Raw genomic sequence first — 21,195 nt, 5'->3', positions numbered from 1 at the left:
TAAATAAACATTTTTTTAAGTCAAAATTAGAGCTTTTTTAAAAGCCAAAAATTGTAGCTTTTAAAAGCACTTATTTTAAAAATCTCTACAAAATCCAAACGGACTCTGTATGGACAATGAACTACCAAATAAGAAACGCTGCTGTGAAACGGAGCCCAAAACCAAGTTTGGCTTTGAGGATTTTTGGGGATTTAGCCCTTTTATTATAAAAAGTTTTTAAAAATTTATTTAATAAGAATTTTTTCAAACAGAACAATTCTGTGGAGAAAAGCCTATTTTTCACGAACACAGACTAGATGGGCCCTAAATACCGCACAACGTAACCAAGATTGAAACCGTGCGGCCACTTTGCTCTTTCAGCTTCTGGTGGCCGGCTCCTGCACAAAACCTTCTATTCGTCTCCCATGTAAACTCTCAATTGATATGTTGTCCTAAAAGTTTTTGTGGGCAGTGTCGAATTTGTTCATCTTGTTCTGGGATTTTGATATTTGTCCTTATCCTGTTGTGTTTCTATCCAATGGATAGGTGTGTGTATTAAAGAGCAGGCTGCAGTCCAGCGTTATACGGATGATGAAGTATGCTGGGCATGCTTTGTTTGCTTCTGTGACTCCTTTTCATTCTGTTATCTTGAAAGACTATGGCAAGCTGTCACCAAAACTGGTCTATGGAAATCCTTTAAACCCGACGAAACATCTCAAGTGCATGTGCCATAAGGAGACGATAATGGTTGCCGCCGCCCGGTACCGTCTCCCATGGTTCAGGTCAGTATTCTTTCGGGTTTTGACTCTCTTTATCGTCAGAGGGTGTTGGACACAATGTGTTCAAATTGTGACCTATATATGTGTTTTTTTTTAATGTTCAGTGTCGCTCCAATGATGGACTGCACAGATAATCACTATAGAACTTTGGCACGCCTCATTTCAAAACATGCATGGCTATACACCGAAATGATTGCTGCTCAGACAATTGTACACCAGAAGGGAAACTTGGTATGGATATCTGCAAATTGTTTCTGTTAGGTTTATTAGGAAAAGAAAGCATGGGTTTTTATTAATGCAGTTTTCAGAATGTGCTAAGATTACTATGAAAAAAGTATATAGATCACGGTCCGTCAAAATGTTTTCTTTTCCATCTCCTTTTATCATGATACACCAGGAGATAATGGAATTTATGTCTTAATGCTTGAGGGATGGAATAAAAAATCATTTGGATTTCTTCCATCTATCTCAAATACTTGTATAACTGAAGAATGTGAAAATGAAGTGGTCTGAGTTTTGAAATAAATCGAAATTATATTGATGTAGTTTGGACGAGAAGCCTACTCTAAGCGATGCCTAGGGAGTTTGTTACAAGGATTCTCTCCTTTGATTTCAAATCACGTCTTGTTCATTTTCCCGTAACTGTTCTCTTTTAATTGTATTGATCTTACCTCGCTTTCTCATTTTTGTCACTGAAAATTGTGTCGAAGAAATCATAAAAATACATATTATAATTGATGTAAATATCTTTTATTTGTCAGTTCCTTTCTTTGGGACTTGTTAGGATGTTTTCCTCTTTCATTAATAATGCTAGGTATGATGGGGTTATTATTAGCTGCTGCTATCTTCAAGAGTGTAAACAAAGGAGATTTTAATCTTTTGATGTACTCATTTCGTGGTATCAGAGCCACTGGTCCTCGGGGCTCGAAATTGTTCTGAATTCATTGTTTTCTTTGTAATTACCAGGATAGATTCTTGGCATTTGGTCACGAGCAGCATCCTATAGTGCTTCAGATCGGGGGAAATGACTTGGAGAACCTTGCTAAAGCGACTGAACTAGCAAATTCTTATAATTATGATGAGATCAATCTCAAGTTTGTTCCTAGATCATGGCTATTTTTTGGATATATTTCTTAACATTTATTTCTGTAAGTACTGAAATAAGATATTGTCCTGACAGCTGTGGATGTCCAAGTCCAAAGGTAGCTGGAAAAGGGTGTTTTGGAGTGCGTCTTATGCTTGATCCAAAGGTACGGGTACTGGTGCTTGAGATTGACTGATGTTAAAAATGATAACTTTATGGGAATGAGTTCTGATTTTAGTCACTTTTTCATTGTCAAGGAAAGTTTGTTGCTAGTGCCATGTCAGTAATTTCTGCACATACAAATGTTCCCGTTAGTGTCAAATGCAGAATTGGTGTTGATAACCACGATTCGTATAATGAACTGTGTAAGTTCCAACTCTACCCTGTACGCCTCTTTTTCTTAGTATTTAACTCAAACATTCCTCATAAAAGTGGTTCTTCTCTTTAAAAGTTTGGTATTGGTGAGATATTGAATGCACTGGTTGTTTAGCTGCATCTTCTGAATAGATGGACGTAGTTGGATTCTGGCACCATGCATTAGCCTTCTTCCTTTTCTGCATTTGATATTTTGAGGAAACAAACTTATGTGAGTTCCTATAACCAGGGGCGGAGCCAGAAATAAAGTAAGGGGTGGCTAAAATTTTTTGAAATATCAATGTATTTATAAAATTTATATAATATATCAAAAATAATAAATCAATATGAGCTGGGTTATAATCAATTTGGGCTAAAAACATAAAAAAAATTTGTTTAAAAAACAAGATATATATCTACATGGGCCAAAGCAAGCCCCAGGCCTGCCACCCCCTCCATCCGCCCCTGCCTATAACTACTCACTGCATTCCTAGTGCTCCAAACGCAGTGGTTGTCAGTCCAACTGTCCTTTTTTTTGCTGAATCTATGAATATATATGTCCACGTTTATGCTGACTCCATGCTCTTGCTCAGTCAATTTTATCTAGACAACGGCTCTTATGTCGATTTAAAATTGATTCCTAAGGGTTGCAACTTGCAAGTTCACAATGTTTCAGTTACTTTTGTTAATGCCAGTTTTTTCATGTTTGCGATAGCCGATAGGGTTCATCTTAATTACTATAATTAGTGGGTTTTCCATTTTATTGAGGATCTTATTTTTGTGACTGCTAAATTATGTCCTGCGTAATTAACATTTTCCTTTCTGTGCAGGTAATTTTATATATAAGGTCTCATCTCAATCACCAACAAAACACTTCATAATACACTCTAGGAAGGCATTACTTAATGGAATCAGCGCCAAAGAAAATAGATCCATCCCTCCCTTGAAGTATGCTTTTAGTTCCCCCCCCCCCCCTCTCGTTTCCATTTTAACTATGCATTTAAATTTATCTGCATGCGTTAATAAGCCTTTTGAATTCATTTAGCACTGTTGCGTCTTTTTTTCCCCCTTCTTTTTTGATTTTGAAGTTTGCATGAAAATATTTCATTGAATGAGAACCAAAGAGTTCTCTCTTATATCATTATATGCACCCAGAAGATGACTGTAAGGGCATATCTCCATGGATATCAGCAAAAGACATATAGCTATCAATGCAGTACTTCCCTCTCAGAAAAATAGGATGCCAGAATTTTTTTTTTTCAAACCAATCAAAGTTATTTCATTCACTTAAAGTGGTTCTGGGATTTATTTCAATCCATGATAGTTGATAACCAAAAAGGTTAATATCATCTGTTTTAGTTTTGTTTTCTAAATCATTGTGGATCAACTATGCAGATACGAGTACTTCTATGCTCTTTTGCGGGATTTTCCAGACCTGCAGTTTACTATCAACGGAGGCATAAATACCATTGATGAGGTAAGGTAACTATCAAACCATATCCCATTAGGGGAAGTATGGTGTTTTGAAATTGAATTTTCACCAACTTTGTGGTCTTGTCATTTGCAAGGAAGAGTTTGCCTTAAATGCTAATCCTTATTTCTGCTGTGTGATGCTGCACCTATAGATTTTATCGTATGTTGCTTCACGTCTTTTCTTTTTATAAAATCCTTGTGTTCTGGATGATTGTTGTTTTCTTTTACTTGGTTTGTGGAGGTAACAAAGATCATCAAAGTCTGGATTGATGATGGATTACCCATTTGATGAGAAACCAAATAATATATTGAATGGACCTTGTATCAATAGTCTAACAAGTTTATTTAGATGTCTTCCACCAAACACGAATACCATGACACGGCACTCTGCTCACGAAAGAAAGATTTCAGTTTGACATGGGAAATTGAACCAACAATAATATCCCAATTGCACTCCGATTTCATTAATGTTTTCGAATGATATTGATGCCATGGCTTCTAAGTTTTGGTATATATTGATATTTGTACTTCTAGGTAAGTGAAGCGCGACGGGAAGGAGCTCATGGAGTGATGATTGGACGTGCAGCTTACCATAAGTACATGCTATATGCAATCTATGAGTTATTTATTTGTCTGCATTATTTTGTTATGTCCTGGTTGCCCCAATTTCTCATGAATAGATTAGATTTACGTCCTTTATATGCAAATTGTTTAGTTTCTCTATTTAAGTTATTGACTACACTTGTTGATATGTTAACAGTTGTCTGTGACTTAAGTCTTAACCTGAAAATATGAACTCTCCTTTAATTTGTGTGTCATCTCTGAAATACCATTTCCTGGCTTGTGAAGAAATAATTCAAGATGTGCTTTTTAATGAAAATTTTTATCTGGTAAAATTGACCTGAATTACTAATGTAAAACGAACAAGTAATGAGCAGATGTGTGCAACTCTGAGCTCTTTTTTTTTTTTTCAGTTGATGAGATAATAAAATCCAAGAATTAATTTATGGAACCCAATCCTCTGATTTTGTGACTTTCAATGGATCTGCATAGGAAACAAATTTCCGCAAGTTATGAAAAAAATGTGTTGGCACAAGCTATCTGCATTTTGTATTTTTAGAACTCTCACTGGAACTGCTGTTCTTTCCAAATATCTTAAACACCTGAAAAAACGTTGAGTTTGCCTTTTTCTTTTACTTTCTTCTACGTGTCAACTGAAGGCAAAATTTACATTTTTTCAGCCCCTGGAATCTCTTGGGACATGTTGACAGTGCAATATATGGTGCACCTCCTAGCAATTTAACTCGGCGACAAGTTGGTCAAATAAATTACAATTTGCTTTTGATCTTGCTTAAATTCGTATTGACATACCAACATCTGGTCGTTCTCCTGTGTAGGTTCTCGAAAATTACCAGGTCTATGGTGATTCTGTCTTGGGGCTATATGGAAGTGGAACAAAGCCAAATCTTCGCGATGTTGTAAAAGTATGAAATGATCTTCTCATTCAGGTTTATGTATATAAACTGTGTGTCGAGGAATCGAAATGAAGGGAAACCATGATGTCATTCTTTTGCATCATTGCCTGTTAAATTTGACTCGTAATATAACAATACATGAATCGCATGCAGCCGTTGCTTGGTTTTTTTCATTCAGCACCTGGAAATGGTCTATGGAAGCGAAAAGTTGATGCAGCTTTTCAGAACTGCACAGTAAGTTATCTCCTCTCAAGATGTGCCAAGCACAATTTTCAGATTTGTTATTTTAAAGATTTGTATTGAACAGAACAATCAGAAATCCCAGGTTCTGTGGTTGAAGGCCGATAAGTTTCAGAATCTGCATTTCCATGCTTCATCTTAAAGTCAAGGAAACATCTACTCAATTACGAGACAACCCCATAACATTCGAAATACTAATTTTTTCTCCGGGTTCTTAATGTTGGCTTGTGTGGCTCGTAAAATGATATCTTTCTTTCGCATTTAAATTGTTTTAGAAAGAAACGGTGCATGTTCTATTATAACTTCGTGTTGAATGTAGTTTCATAAACGGATAATAGGTCTCTGTTTTCTTGGTTCAGGATTGATAGCATTTTCTTTTTTTATTGTACATGCCATCATTAACTTTTATCACTTGTCTTCGAAATCTTTCAGACAATAAAATCTTTTCTTGAAGAGACCCTGGTGGCAATTCCTGATGATGTGTTGGATTCACCTCTTACCGAGGCCCCACTTGTTTTTTCAGAAGCGTTTGCGAAATCGAAGAGTCTGCTACCTCCTCCATACACGGTAAGGGAAGAAGAGCTGTTGTATGCCTAGTTTTCATAGATTTTTGTGTTTCCATTCCTGGAGTTTTGTGACATTCGCATAGAAAAAAAAGCATGTCCGATCATGAAGAATAATATATTTCGTCAAAATACCATTTGATTCATTTGTATATTCGATTAAAGTTGGTATTGGCGTCAATTTTACTACTGATGCGCAAACAAACAGAAATAACTTAGCCGATTTTTGTGAAGACCATGAACTTCACTTACATAACTCGAAATCACAAGTCACATGCATTCACATACATGCATGAATTTCGAAAATTACATATATTAGAACACCACTAAAATTCGAAAATGAAGAAGAAAATTGAAAGCACATTGGACCAGTTTGTAACCGTAGTTTGACCACCCTAATAAACCATTTAATGACTAAACAATTAACCAAATAAATGCTTAACGATGGTCATAAAAGAGTGTCTTAATTAATGGTCATTAAGAGGGACCCTTCACCTTGTTATTCCTTTCTATAAGTAGAGGGCATGTTAAAATCCACACCATCCTTCCTATATTATTAAAATTTCTATTTTTATTTTCTTCCAAGTGCTGCATGTTTTCGAGCCGAAGTCCTATCCGAGGTGTCCTCTACCTTGCACTCACAGTTTCGTGAAATTCGAGTAAGTGGGCTATTGTTTTAGCTTGTATTTAAAATGAAAAATCCGTCTAGTATGTATATAATGATTTGAAAGTATGTTATTTTAGAATTAGTGTTATATTTTTTTGTGTAGTACTAAAGTTATATGAACTACAAAACTAGTAGTAGAAGTTTATATTCTGGACGTTATTTGATTTCTGTTAATTTTGATTCTTGTCTCACCCCCTTGGATAATTAAAATATTTTTTTAGATAATTAAATATAAAAGACTGATATCAATTAGCAATAAAATTCCTAATATTTTTGGTGCTTAAGTTAATACATGTTTATTCGCTAAATTCAGAATATTTTAGTCGTTTGGTGTTGTGTTTATGATTTTGGAAATAAGAAATTATTTTTAAAAACTAGGAGGATTCTTTCCTTCGGTTGCTAGTGACAAACATATCACTATTCACTCACCCACTCAAAATTCATCTCAAACAAGACCGAAGAAGAATCGGAGGATGAAGAACATAACCAGTTTTGGAGTTTGTGAAGGAAATGAAATTCTTGTTTTTAGTTTAATTTATCTCTTATTCCACTATGTTTGATACACAATTAATCGTTGTCATGTTCTAACTTGAAGTTGTAGGAGCAATATAATTTATTATTATGAATGAATAAACTGATTTGTATTCTGAAATATGTATTTCTAAGACTTATTTTCAAATGTATATTTTGGGAATAGCGCCCGTGTCGATCGCCCTAGGACTGAGAGATGAAGTGAGAATCGGAAATAACATGAATTAGGTACGTCCGGAATATGTACTCCCACCACTTGTTCATAAACTTTTAGTACTATACAGAAACAAATCTTACCGATTTCAAGATAAAATACTTTCATCTCAAAATATACATACTGGTGAATTTTATTTTAGATTCAAAATACAAGTTAAAACAAAAGTTCACTTACATGAATCTCACGAAACTGTTAGTGCAAGATATTGGATCTTTGGAGAGAACCCCGACTCAAAACTGGACGGCACCTCAGGCAGGAATTTGTCTCGAAAATATGCAACACTTGGATGAAAATAAAGCTAGGAATTTCAGGAATATGCGGAGGATGGTGTGTATTTTGTCATGTCTTGTGTTCTCTATTTATAGGGGAGGAATGACTAGGTGAAGGGTCCCTCTTCATGATTAAGAAACTCTTTTATGTCCATTATTTGGCTAATTATTCAGCTATTAAGTATTAATTATAGTGGCCAAACTGACGATTACAAATTGGTCCATAATGCCTTCAATTTGCTTCTTCATTTCAAAATTTAGTGTTATAGTACATGTATTTTGGAAATTCATGCATGCATTTGGATGCATGTGACTTGTAATTTTGAATCATGTACGTGAAATTCATGATCAACATAGTGAATTGAGGCAATCGACATCGGAGTTCTAAATTATACATTCGAAAAACGAGTCTTAATTAGAAGTATGTATTTCATAATACAAACCATTATATTCATTTAGAATAGTAAATTATGTTGCTTTTACAACTTCAAATCAGAAACATAACAATGAATTGTCTATCAAACACAGTGCAATAACAGATATACTAAACTAAAAACATCAATGCGTTCATTTCCTTTACCAGTCTCAAAACTGGTTCTGTTATTTATCCTCCAATTCTTCGTTTTTCTTATCTGATAAGGGTTATGAGTAGATGAGTGATACGGTCGTCACTCAGCAAGCGGAGGAAAGAATCCTCTCAGATTTAAAAATCATTTCTTATTTTCCAAATCATAAACACAACACGAAAAGACACATGTATTCCGATTTTTAGCACTAAACAAGTATTAGAACACTGAGAAAATTAAGAATTTTATGGTTAACTGATATTAGTTTCCTATATTTTAATTCTTTAAGGGGTGAGACATTAATAAAAAAATAACAGAAATAAGGTATGTCTGAAATATATAGGCCACCCACTAGTTCATAAACTTTAAGTAATATATAATACTAATTTTAAGATAACATACTTTAAATCATAATATACATACCTGATGGATTTTAGATTTTAAATGTGAGTTAAAGGTAACCCACTTATGAAAAATATATACACTACAAAAGCCCAATTATTCGAACACACGAAACTGTGAGTGCAAGCTATTAGATTTTTGGATAGAAACTCTAAATAGAAACTGGACAGAACAAGAGATAGGACTCAAAAATATATAGCACTTGGACGAAGTTTTAGCAGCACTTGAATGAAAATAAAGGTAGGAATTTCGAGAATATAGAGAGGATGGTGTGTATTTTGTTATGCCTTGTATCGTCTATTTATAGGAGAGAAGTGACAAGATGAACGTTTCATCTTAATGGTAATTAAGGCACTCTTTTATGACCATTATTTGGCTAAATATTCAGCCATTAAGTGGTGGATTATGGTGGTCAAACTAATGGTCACAAACTAGTCTAACATGCCCTCAATTTTCTTCTTTATTTTCGAAATTCATGCATGCATGTGACCTATAATTTCGAGTCATGTACGTGAATGGTCTTCACATATTTATCTCCTTAATATTAATATTGGAAGTTTCGTCCTCAAAACTTTGGATCTGCTTGACCTTCAAAAAATATGAGTACCATCTTTTCTTTCTTTTTCCAAGTGGCTTTTCATTACGTATGGTTGGACCACTGGATTGACGCATGGTATAGACCTTCGTCTCAAAACTCAATCCATATTGTCAACTATGCAGATTTAGAATTCCTCATATCATAAGTCTTCTTTCAGATTTTCTTGGAACAGCAAGTGTCCCATTTCATATACATGACTTGGATAAGGTACATATCTATTTAGTTGTGATACGTGAAAGACTAGATGAATTCTCGAAAAATTAGGGGTAAAGCTAATTGATAGCTAGGGGACATGCTTTCTTTAGTATTTCAAACGGTCTCAAGTATTTTGGATTGAACTATTCAGTCGTGTCGAATCGAATCACGTCTTTCATTGGAGAGATCTTCACGTTTACTTTCAAATACTAAGAGCCTTCTTCTTAAGTCATCCACCCAAATTTTCTAGCGATATTGGGCTACATTGAGTTGTCCTGAATAATCTTCACTCTATCCATGGTGGCTTAACTAGTTCATGTTCGGCGATAGTTTTCTTTCCCACTTGATCCCAACACAGGTGCGATCGGCACTTTCTCCTATAAAGAGCTTTACAGGGTGCCATCCCCAAACTTCTATGAAGCTCTTGTTATAGGAAAATTCTACCAAAGGCAGGTGGTCATTATAGTTTGAGGTAAATTCTAATACACAGACCCGTAACATGTCCTCGAGGGTCTGATTAGTTCTCTCAATTTTTCCATCAGTCTGCTGCTGGTATATTATGCTAACTATTATCTTCGTTCCCATCGCTTCCTAGAAACATTTTTAGCATCAGAATACAAATCTCGGGTCTTGATCAGAGACAAGGTTGACAGAAACTCACTGTAGTTTTACTATATTATCCATATAGAGGTTTGCCAAATTATCCAAGTTGTATTTCATGTGTTTGGGTAGGAAACATGCGAATTTAGTGAGTCTATCCACAATTACACATATCCTTTCGTGACTTTGTTAATCGAACTAATAAATCCATGGAAATATTCTCTCATTTCCATTCTGAGATTCTTAAAGCGTGCGGTAATCCATCGGGTCTTTGGTGTTTGGATTTCAATTGTTGACACACCAAGCATTTGAAGATGAATTTTACTATATCTATCCTCATCCCATGCCACCACAATTTATTCTTTAGGTCTTTATACATTTTGGTCCTCCAGAGTGAATGAAAAATTTTGACTTGTGTGGTTTTGTCACAACTTCTTGTCGTAAGTTCTCAATGTCTATTACACAGTCTATCTAGCATCCATAGTATACCATTGTGGTCTACTGGACATTCAGAACTCTTTCCTTGACTTGAGCTTTGATTTTGGTCATGTTCGGGTATTGGTCCTGACTTAGCTTTATTATCTCACGCAACAATGGTTCAGCTGTGATAGTCGCAATGATTTTTTCCCCATGTTCTTGCAACTCGGAGCATTAGTTACTTTGTTGGCTTTCCCTAGGTGGTGGCTGGTTGTCAAATATTTGTCTTTCAAAAGTTCAACCCCACCTTCTTTGTCTCATATTCAGTTTCTTCTCTGTTTCGTGCGTAGGGTAATTATACTTATGTCGCTTCAATTGTCTTGACGTGTACGGAATCACCTTTCTTTGTTTGAGAACACAACCGAGTCCTTGTTTTGATACATCACTGTAAATGGTGAAGTATTTTTCCTCCGCTGGTAGTTCTAGAACCGAAGTAGAAGATAATTTTTTTCCAGTGTTTCAAAACACTTCTCACACTCCTCACATCTTCTCAGAGTTTCTACATTTGAGAAGCAGAAAGAAGAGTCTTTCGCTCTTTCGTCTTGCCGTGAAATAAGAAATTTTGTTTTGTTTTTGGGCTTGGAGCTTTGAGATTTACTGTCTTCCCCACGAAAGTTTACTAAGACATGATTCTTGGATAACCAACATATTATAAGAATTAAATCAAATTTTACCATGTTTAGTGGACTAGGTCTGCCTTGAAATTCCGATTTTATATGAGGATCTTGATATCCCTATATAGAGTTTGAGTTTCTAGGGTTTGGTTTGCAAGAATTTCTACTCTATATGTTTCCTATAAAATTTTAGGTTAGTTTCTAATTTCTTAAAAAATCGTTTAGCCTTAAATGAATATCTAGCACCACATCAAATAACACATAAACAAATATCTTGTTGATTAGAATGGTACCTGCTACAACATCATTTGAATTGTCAGCCTCCTCTTGAGTTAGAGCTCAGACCCTAGAATTTGGCTTGTTCTCCTTATGCTTATTCGTGGTTGTGGTTGCTATTGGACCATTATTCATATAAGGAAAATGGCATTTGGCAATGTGGTGGCCTGTCTTCCCACAATGGATGCAGACTCTATTGTACCTAAGACGTTCCTCAGTGTGAATGAACCCACAATTTTGACACTTGGCTCACTCTTTTCTTGCCAGAAAATAATGGGTTCCTTTGGTTTGGCTGTTGGTGGCCGGGTTGCCCGAATATTTGGCCTCTTGAGATCTTGGGAGGACATGTTAGTGAAGTTTCTGGCAAAATATTTTTCTCCTGCTAACTGCACTCAATTGGAGATTGAGATTAGTACATTCAGGAAACATGATCCCGAACAACTATATGAGGCTTGGGAACGTTACAAGAACTTGCTTAGAAGGTGCCCGAACCACAACTATAAAGACTGGATGCAAATCAAATCATTTTACAATGGATTGAATGCACCCACGAGGATGTCTGTGGATTCAGCTGCTGGAGACACTATATTTGCTGGAGTCAAGAAATCGGTCGGAGTATATGATGTGGATCCTATCACATCTCTTTGTTCTCAAGTCTCCGCATTGCCTACACAAATAAATGTTATGAAAAAGGTGAGTTTGGAAAATTTTGAAGGTGTGGCTATCACCATTGAAGAATCAAACACTCCTGCTGAAGCCTAATACATTAACAACAGAGGCTATGGAGGATATCGAGGTAACCTTGTTCCAAATACTTATCATCATGGTTTGCGAAATCATAAGGACTTCTCTTATGTGAATAATAAGAACGTATTGAATCTCCATCCGTGATTTAATACAAATAAGGACAAAAGGAAGCCGTTTTTTGAAGACCTGGTTGGAACTTTTGTTGCGGAATCTTGCCAAAGGATGACAAAGACTGAATCTCATCTTAACATCATGGAAACACATATGAGCAATATGGGTGCCACGATAAAATATTTGGAGACACAGATTGGGCTACTGGCAAATGCATTGAAGGATCAAAATAGAGGTCAGTTTCCAAGTAATACTTAAGTGAATCCAAAAGAGCAGTGCAAAGCTATAGAATTAAGAAGTGGAAAGAAATTGGGGTTGATGAACCCATGGCTGAGGTTGAGAAGGAAGTTGAAGATGCTGAAGTTGGAGATAATAATAGGGTGTATTCAATCCAGAGTTTTAATGACTTAACATACTTTTGTGAAGTTGAATAGATTTCTACTGACTTTTACAAAATCTCAAAAAATTTTAAAAAGAATTCTATGGAGTCTTGTAGACTTTTTGGAAGTTTTTTTTTTTTTTTTTTTTTTTTTTATGGAATTCTATGGATTTTATAACTTGAACGATGTTGAAGATGACGATGATCCAATATCTAAAAAAATAATTTTTTTTGAACATTATACCATCGATGAAAATAATATCATATTTAGCTATCCTATTATTTTTATTTAAATTTTAATATACAAGATATAAATTTTTTTAAAAAAATCCGTCGAAAAGTAATTTCTATGAATCTATCAAACAAACATAGCATAAGTTTCAAGAAAATCGTTAATGTTAGTGGCTGAGAATAAAATATATTTTTTTAAGAACAAACCACATTATATTAATATTATTACATAACAACATGATTAAACATAGATGAATGAACTTTTTATTAGAAATTATTATCATTTCACCAACTAATAGATATATATATATATATATATATATATATAATATATATATATATATATATATATATATATATAAATAAGACAATATACATTTTTTAATATAACAAAAAATAAAAAATTAATGAATATGATTTTAAAATAAAATATCTAAAAATTAGAAAGAAAATGAATCAACCTTATATTTTCACATATATTATAATATAAAAGATAATATTAATCTTTTAGTACCAAAAAAAAAATTTAATGACCATGATTTTGCAATAGATTATCTAAAAAATATGAATAAAATGAAATATTAAATAAAAAAATTAATTTTGATAGTGTGTAAAATATGATATTTAAATTTTTTTAATATAAATGAAAATTTTAAATGGTCAGAGAAAAAAAAAGATTTATGGAATATTTTTCAATTAGACATCTATTCAAATCTTTGGCATGAGTGGTGGAGAATTTTTAACTTTTTATAGTTGTACATAATGTTTCAATATTTATACTAATGAATTCCATAAAAATCCGTGGACATTTTGAATACCTGTATACTTTCATAGAGTTTTAAAAAGTCAAGTTTGAATGCTACTGGACTTTTTAGAACTATATGAAATTCTAGTTTGAAATCACTAGACTTTTGTAGAGTATATAAAAGTCTAAATTGAACAGACTTTTAAACTCTACAAAAGTCCTTCAAAGCCAATGAGTGTTATGGATTGAATACACCCTCCTAAAGTAGTGAGAACAAACATATGGAGTTAAAGAATGAGCCTGAACAGAAATCTGTGCAAAATCCTAATCTCCCTTATTCACAGAGTCAGGAAAAAAAACCTTTGATGATCAGTTCGCCAAATTTCTATAGATTTTCGAGAAGATCGATATCAACATCCCATTTGCTAATGCATTGCAGCAAGTGCCGAACTATGAAAAATTCATTAAAGATGTGATGTCCAAGAAGAGGAAGCTACGGGAGTATGGAGTAGTGAACTTGACTGGATAGTGCAGCGCCATCCTCCAAAGAAGCTGCCACATAAATTAAAAGATCCGGGGAGTTTTAATATTCCTTGCTTTATTGGTGGAGCTCATGTAAGTAGGGATCTATGTGATTTAGGAGCAAAAATTAATTTTGATGTCGTTTTCTATTTACAGGGACTTGCAACTGGCAGATAGGAGCCTCACATATCCACGTGGGATTGTAGAAGATGTCCCGGTGAAGGTGGACAAGTTTATATTCCCTGCAGATTTCGTGATTTTAGATATGGAAGAAGATCATGATGCTCTTTTGATATTTTGGAGACCGTTTCCAGCCACCAGAAGAGTATTGATAGATGTGGACAAGGGAGATCTCACCCTGCGAGTTGGGTGAGAGGATATGATATTCAACATCTACCATGCCATGAGAGGACCCAATGAGGTGGGTACATATAAAAGCATTGAAGTTATTAACTCTTGTGTCGAGGAGTTTATGTTTCGGTGTTTTGCGTAATTAAGTCAAATCGCATAGCCAAACTGCACCACTGAACTGAACTCGGCAAAACTGGTTAAGTAAACTAACCTCGACCCAAAACTTCTCAATGGATAATACAGTTCACATACCCAGACCGCTTAGTCAAGTAGTTTGCCTCATTGAAATTCTCACTTCACCGAATTGCTCATGTCACCGAACTGTGCTCGTTACCAAACTGAAGTACGTGCAGTCAGTCTACCAACATTCCAGGAATAATCAGTTGATGCCAGTCTACATCAGTGGATAAATTCTTCCGTACTCTGACATTCTGCAACCACCTCCGCGCACTCAAATTGTACTATTGCAGCATAGAATGTTAACGTGACAATACAAACAGTGCAACAGACAAAATTTGAAGACAATCGATATTATTTAAAAATTATGACCGTTGGCACCAAAGCATATAAATATGTATCAAGATCAGTTTTGGAGACTTTCTTGCAAGCTCTCACATGAACTCGCTTTATTGAACAAGTTCAGTCTATCAAAAGTTTTCAAACTTTACCAAGCAAAAATGATCGAGAACTCGAGCACATTCGAAGAAATTATCTGATCATTGAAGGATCACTTTGTGCCTTTGTAATCGAATTGTAAACACTTTGTATTAAATTCAGTCTAGGATTGTTTTAGTTGTTGAGTTACTAGGATTTCTGAGATAGGCAGTGTGATAAGACCTAGTCTTGGATCGGGATTTTGCAAAGAGTTGTAAAGTTCAAATCTTCTAGTGGAAACCTTCCTACTAGGGAAGAAGGGGTGACATAGGAGTATTTAATTCTCCGAAAATCCAAAAACATTTGCCCTTATTCTTCATTTCAGTTTACCACCTATTTCCAGTCTTGCTCTTCATTTTATTACTTACTTTTCACAATCTGTTAGTTGACATTTTTTTGCATATTTTATTTGTTTGTCAATTAGCATCGACAGTCAAGAAGGAGAAAATTCAATTACCAACTTGATTGAGTTCTAGTTTTTGTTGCAGAGAAATTTTTGTGGTGTATTCACCCCACACCACACCTTAATCGATCATATCAAGTGGTATCATAGCCAAGATCTTTCTTGTCTCTGAACACTCTATCAAAATGACTTCATTCAGCAAGATTCACATGTTCTCCAGAGAAGAATTTGATGGTTGGAAGATAAGAATGCAAGCACATCTATTTGCCTCGGATGATGACATGTGGTATGTCATCACTGATGGTCCCATTGCCATCACGAAGGCCAATACAAAAATTACACTTACTGAAGGAGCTCCCCAAACTGTTGAGAAGCCCAGGAGTGAATGGAATACGGAGGATAAGAAGAAGGCCAATCTAGAAAATGCGGGTAAGGACATCTTGTATAAAACTCTTGACAATAATACCTTTAGCAAAATCAAGATGTGCAAAACTGCAAAGGAAATTTTGGAAAAACTCATTCAGCTCTGTGAAGAGAATGAACAAACCGAACAAAATGTCTGTTGCAACACATAAAGTTGACAATATCAGGATGAAGCCTGGAGAATCCATGTCAGAATTTGACGAAAGAGTTACCAATCATCATTGAGATCAATTCAATTGACAAAACATATCCAAAACGAAAGGTTATCTTGAAGGTTATTAGAGGACTTCCCAAGGAGTGATATGTCAAAACCATGACAATGAAAAAATCAAAAGACCTAAACAAGCTTGAACTCCATGACCTATTTGCTGATCTGAAAGGTTATGACTTTGAGTTGAAAATCAGATAGGAAGATCATACCCCTCAGTTGACCAAAGCCCTTGCAACAGTCAAACTGGAAGCATCAGTTTCAGTGGAGCGGACAACAGAGCAGTTGAGAAGTGATGCCATGTCACTGTTCATGAATAAGTTTGAAAAGTTTTTACGAAAGAATCAAGAAGGATCTAAAAGGAGAAGCTATCAGAAGAAGGATTCAGTCGATGAGTCCAAGGCGTGCTTTAATTGTGGGAAAACTGGGCACTTCATAGCAGACTATCCAAAACCCCAGAAAGATGAGACGAGATCAACTGAAAAAGGAAAGAATCCCTATAAAAAGAAGAGTTCCATATATGACAGAAGATCACCTAATAAGAAACATGAAGCCCTAGTTGCTGAGGAGAGCAAAACCAAATGGGCAAAAACTGATAGTGACTCATCCGAGTCAGGCTGCTCCTCCAACTCGAGTGATGATGAAGAAATTACCTGTTTGATGGCCAACGATCAAGAACTGGAGTCTACTAGTGAGCAGGTATTTGATTTTAGTTCTGAAGAATTTACATGGGAGGATCTAATACTTCATGAGATGGCAGATGAGTACCCGAAACTATCAATAGCATTCGAGGAAGTTAAGGGGAAGCAACATGATCTAGTACGTTCGTACCTCAAAATAAGCAACCTAGAGATACTGGCTCTCTAGTTCAAGCCTATGAAAAGATAATCTCTGCATCACTAAATGTCTAATAAAAGCCTTAACTAGACTAATAGCTATTTGCTGAAGCTAATCTGAGTCTAGTAATATACCTGCGTCCGTAGTCAGCACTTGGATGAGGATTGACCTAAACTCAAGGCACAACACTGCAACGATCCCGGTAGCACTTCGTCACCGCCTAGCCCTTGAATACGATGTCCGAAAATCCTTAAAATAGCTAAGAATAAGAGAGAATTATGAGAAAGGTGTGAGGAAAGTGAAGCTCTCGACCCCTATATAGACCACGATTGGAACGTCCGATCTCTCGTTCGGAGCTTCCAAACACACTTTGAAACTTCCGATCGTCCTTCCAAACTTCATCTACTGAACGCATGTCCTTGATTGGACAACACACTGCTGCCGACACAGTTCGGATCTTCCGAACTCTAGTTTGGAGCTTCCGAACTCTCTCAAGTCCAATCACCAATCAAAACCCATACCTTGTCTGACTGACATGATATTAGAGCTTCTGATCTGTAGTTCGGTTCTTTCGAACTACTCGGTTCTTCCTATTAATGAATCTAGCTTTTGAACTAGTTTGGTGCTTTCGGACTGCTTTTTAGAGCTTCCGAACTGTCCCAATACTTGAAATCCTCGAAACTATTTTTGATCGTTCTGAATCCGATTTCCAACTCCTTAAACCCAAGTGATAAACCCTTAATCATGTTTACACGATAGATTAACTTAATTAGGAGTCGGGCTACTACATTCTTCCCAACTTAACAGATTTCTTCCTCGAAATCCAAACTAGGATAATCAGAACAATTAACACTAAAACAACCTTATTAAAAATACTACAGTTTTCAAATGCAACTGAACTATTGAAAGGAAAAAAAAATACAATCAAAACAACTCCAGATGCTCAGAATGCATACGACTCTCTAACTCCCAAGTCGCTTCCTCGGTTCCTTGGCGATGCTACTGGACCATAACTAGAGGAATGCGTTTATTCCGAAGTACCTTGTCTTTTCTATCAAGAATCCTAAGCGATCTTTCCACGTATGAAAAATCTTGTTCTAGTAGAACATCTGTCGGATGCAGAATGTGCAAATCATATGCAATATACTGACAGAGTGATGAACGTGGAACACATCGTGAATGCTAGAGAGATACGGTAGTAACGCAAGACGGTATGCCACATCTCCAACCTTCTTTAGTATCTCAAATGAACAAATGAATCTAGGCGCTAACTTGCCCTTCAAATCAAATCTCATCACCTTTCGAAAAGGAGATATCGCAGGAAAACATGTTCTCCCGCCTCAAAATGCAATGATTTGCGCTTGGTCTTGGCATAACTGGCCCGTCTTTCTTGTTCAGTCTTGATCCTTTTCTTGATCAACTCAAATTTTCCACGATCTGCTGGATAAATTTCGGTCCTTCAACCTGTCGTTCCCCTACTTCGTACAAAAATAAGGGTGTCCGATAACGACGACCATATAAAGCTTCAAATGGTGCCATGCCAATACTACTGATAGCTATTGTTGTAAGCGCACTCTATCATCGGCAAGTGATCCTGCCAGGATAACCCAAAATCCATCACCGAAGTCCTCAGCATATCTAATAATATCCGAATAGTCCTTTCGAACTGATCGTCAGTCTCTGGGCGATACGCAGTACTTAAACTCAAGGTAGTACTCAAAGCTCACTGAAAGATACCCCAAAACCGTGAGGTGAACCTCGAATCTCTATCGCTGAATATGCTCAAAGGAACTCCATGCAATCACACAATCTTCTGGATGTATAATCTCGCCATGCGATCAAATGTGAACTCGCATTTACGAAAAAAAGTGTGTAGATTTGGACAACCTGTCTACAACAACCCAAATAGCATCACACTGCCTGGAGAACATCGGTAAGTGGGTGACAAAATCATCGTCACATGCCCCCACTTTCATTTTGGAATCTCCAAGCTCTGCATCAGACCACCCGGTCGACGATTCTCAACCTGACCTGCCAACAAACAAGACATCGAGAGACAAACTGGTAAACGCTACGCTTCATACCTTTCCACAAGAACCTTGTATGTAGATCTTCATATATCTTGGAACTTTCTGGGTGCACGATGGATCTAGTGCGATGAGCCTGAGAGAAAATCTCATCTCGCAAGGTCTAATCATCAAGTACCACTACTCTACCAAACAAACACAACAATCTATCAGTCTGAAAATGAAAACCGGATTTGTTGTCTGTAGTAACCTGGTCCCACTTTACATGATTAAATTGATTAAGCATGGATTAAGGACTTAATTTGGATTTAATTGGGAAATTTATGATTGTTGGTTAAGGAAAGATCGGAAGGTCCGAACCCAAGTTCGGAGGGTCCGAACACTTTGGAAGCACAGTTCAGGGTTCGGAGGCTACGGACGGTTTGGAACGTTCGAAGTGCGATCGGAGCTTCTGATCGTAGTTAGGCCATGCGCATTATCGACGTGTCAAGGAGTTCGAACACGCAGGATATTGGAGCTTCCAAAGAGGAATTCGGAGCTTCCGATTGTTGCATTTCTGCAACGCGGCTGGCATACGAGTTCGAAGCTTCCGAACTCAGTCTATAAATAGGGCATCCAAGAGCCATTTTATTTGCTCATTCACATCTTTCCCATCTCGGTTCTTGATAGTTATTAGGGGTTTCCAGCCTTTCTTTGGCTAGGGGCGGGCCTTGGCAAGGCGTCCAGGAGTTGTAGCGGAGTTGTGCCCAAGTTACGGGGCATTCGACATCAAAGGGCTGACGACGACGAAGGTATACCCTAGATACTATAAATAATTTGAGAGTATCTATTAGTTTAGTTAAGACTTTTATATAGTGTTTAGTGATATAGTAATCTTGTGATTATAGGCTGGGACAGTTGAGCTGGTGTAACTTGCCTAGTAATATTAAGGTACGAAAGTACTGTTCGAGATATCTTGACTGAGTATGCATGTATTATGTGTTGCATTATTTATATGACATGATTTTATCTGCATATATTATGTCACGTTATTAAGCTTCATACATGATCATCTTGATCTTGTATCTTTGTAATATCCTAGAGTAGGGTTTTCACCCTATCCTATTAGTGGATGGTTGGACACGTAGATTCGTGATCACGTCACCTATATAAACTTTCGGGTATGTGAGCCACCTCCTGGTGCGATGGCTGATGAGTGAATTTTGTGTGCATTATTTCGTGATAGGTTTATGTCTATTTTGTGTGCATTCATATTGTTTTTGTGTGTTTTTATGTGTTTTAGTGCGTGCTTGTATATTTCACTCCTCGGGTTGATTTTGTAGGAAAATGGATTTCTGAAAAATGAATTACGGAGCAGCCTTGGTCAAAAAATAAAATTGAATTTTATAGAGACTTAAATCAGATCTCCACCGTTCCAAATAAAGTTCAAGATGTTTTGAAGCTGCTGTCAAAATTTCAGGTCGATCCGATGGCTAGAACTTAAGATATGAATTTTTCAAAATTGTCGCGCGGAGCAGAAAAATCCACTCGCTCGAGCGAGTGTCTATGCTCGCTCGAGCGAGCGAGACGTGCCAAAAATCTTCTGAGACAGAAAGTTGCTCGCTCGAGCGAGACCTGTGCTCGCTTGAGCGAGCGGAGCGTGCAGAATTTGTATTTTTGGAAACTCTTGCTCGGATTGGATGCTATCTTTTGAAGACCCTTGGGCATATAAATACAATCTAATCATCAGATTAAAGGGTTCCAAGACGCAGAGAACACAGACAAGAGGTGAGAGGCGGCTAGGCTTGGAGATTGGAGATTTGCTCCATTGCCATCAGAGTTTTTCTTTCTTTCTTCTTTTTGTTTGAATTCTAGTTTCAATTATTGAGTAGTTTGTTTTCAACCAAGACGACGTGATTGGGCCGAACAAATTTATGTAGAAAACTTGGATGTTTGTTTGGGATTTTTCAGAGCTGATTTTATTTTATTGATTTTCAGATTTATATTTGTCTTGTGAATAGCCTGATCAACTGTTTGCTTGCATGTTAATTGATTCTAAGTCGACAGAGGAGGAATTGATTTTGATCACTCTGATAATTAACATATTGTAAAACCGACTAGAAATAGAATTCGGTTTCAGTGTGCGGTTTGAGTGTAAACTGAATTTTCACAAATATTAAATGCATTCAATTTTGATTATAATTACGAAAGATTAATCC

The 21,195-nt window shown here is 36.2% G+C and overlaps 1 protein-coding gene across 8 annotated transcripts; it reads left to right on the top strand.

Moving 5' to 3' along the window:
- Window positions 1-270: 270 nt before the first annotated feature.
- LOC140881078 (uncharacterized) lies at window positions 271-20,401 on the top strand. 8 transcript variants are annotated; one of them, XR_012149799.1, is made up of 15 exons: window positions 271-761; window positions 863-989; window positions 1,725-1,852; window positions 1,939-2,008; window positions 2,105-2,207; window positions 3,027-3,144; window positions 3,592-3,678; window positions 4,209-4,265; window positions 4,911-4,983; window positions 5,067-5,153; window positions 5,298-5,378; window positions 5,817-5,951; window positions 6,534-6,606; window positions 7,312-7,373; window positions 7,559-7,615. XR_012149799.1 is itself a non-coding variant. In XM_073286087.1 (14 exons), exons 2-14 carry the CDS (start codon window positions 568-570, stop codon window positions 7,736-7,738), a joined length of 1,440 nt encoding a protein of 479 aa, XP_073142188.1. In that variant the 5' UTR covers window positions 271-406; window positions 526-567; the 3' UTR covers window positions 7,739-7,928. The 8 variants fall into 8 exon arrangements, 7 of the variants coding, with proteins under 7 accessions (XP_073142188.1, XP_073142193.1, XP_073142191.1 ...); XM_073286087.1 differs by lacking the exons at window positions 6,534-6,606; window positions 7,312-7,373 and having other exon boundaries at window positions 271-406; window positions 526-761; window positions 7,559-7,928; XM_073286092.1 differs by lacking the exon at window positions 6,534-6,606 and having other exon boundaries at window positions 7,559-7,685.
- The last annotated feature ends 794 nt before the right edge of the window (window positions 20,402-21,195 follow it).

The sequence above is a fragment of the Henckelia pumila genome, chromosome 2 (assembly GCF_033568475.1).
Source record: "Henckelia pumila isolate YLH828 chromosome 2, ASM3356847v2, whole genome shotgun sequence".
Lineage (NCBI taxonomy): Eukaryota > Viridiplantae > Streptophyta > Magnoliopsida > Lamiales > Gesneriaceae > Henckelia > Henckelia pumila.
The sequence above is the reverse complement of the archived record's forward strand: the minus strand, read 5'-3'. Positions and strand labels throughout refer to the sequence as shown.

What these genes read in the sequence shown, in the direction of transcription:
- LOC140881078 (XM_073286087.1), top strand. Translation starts at nt 568, where the DNA reads ATGATGAAGTATGCTGGGCATGCTTTGTTTGCTTCTGTGACTCCTTTT. An exon ending in TACCGTCTCCCATGGTTCAG is followed by an intron (nt 762 to 862) that starts GTCAGTATTCTT and finishes TTTAATGTTCAG; the next exon opens with TGTCGCTCCAATGATGGACT. An exon ending in ATCTTCGCGATGTTGTAAAA is followed by an intron (nt 5,154 to 5,297) that starts GTATGAAATGAT and finishes AATCGCATGCAG; the next exon opens with CCGTTGCTTGGTTTTTTTCA.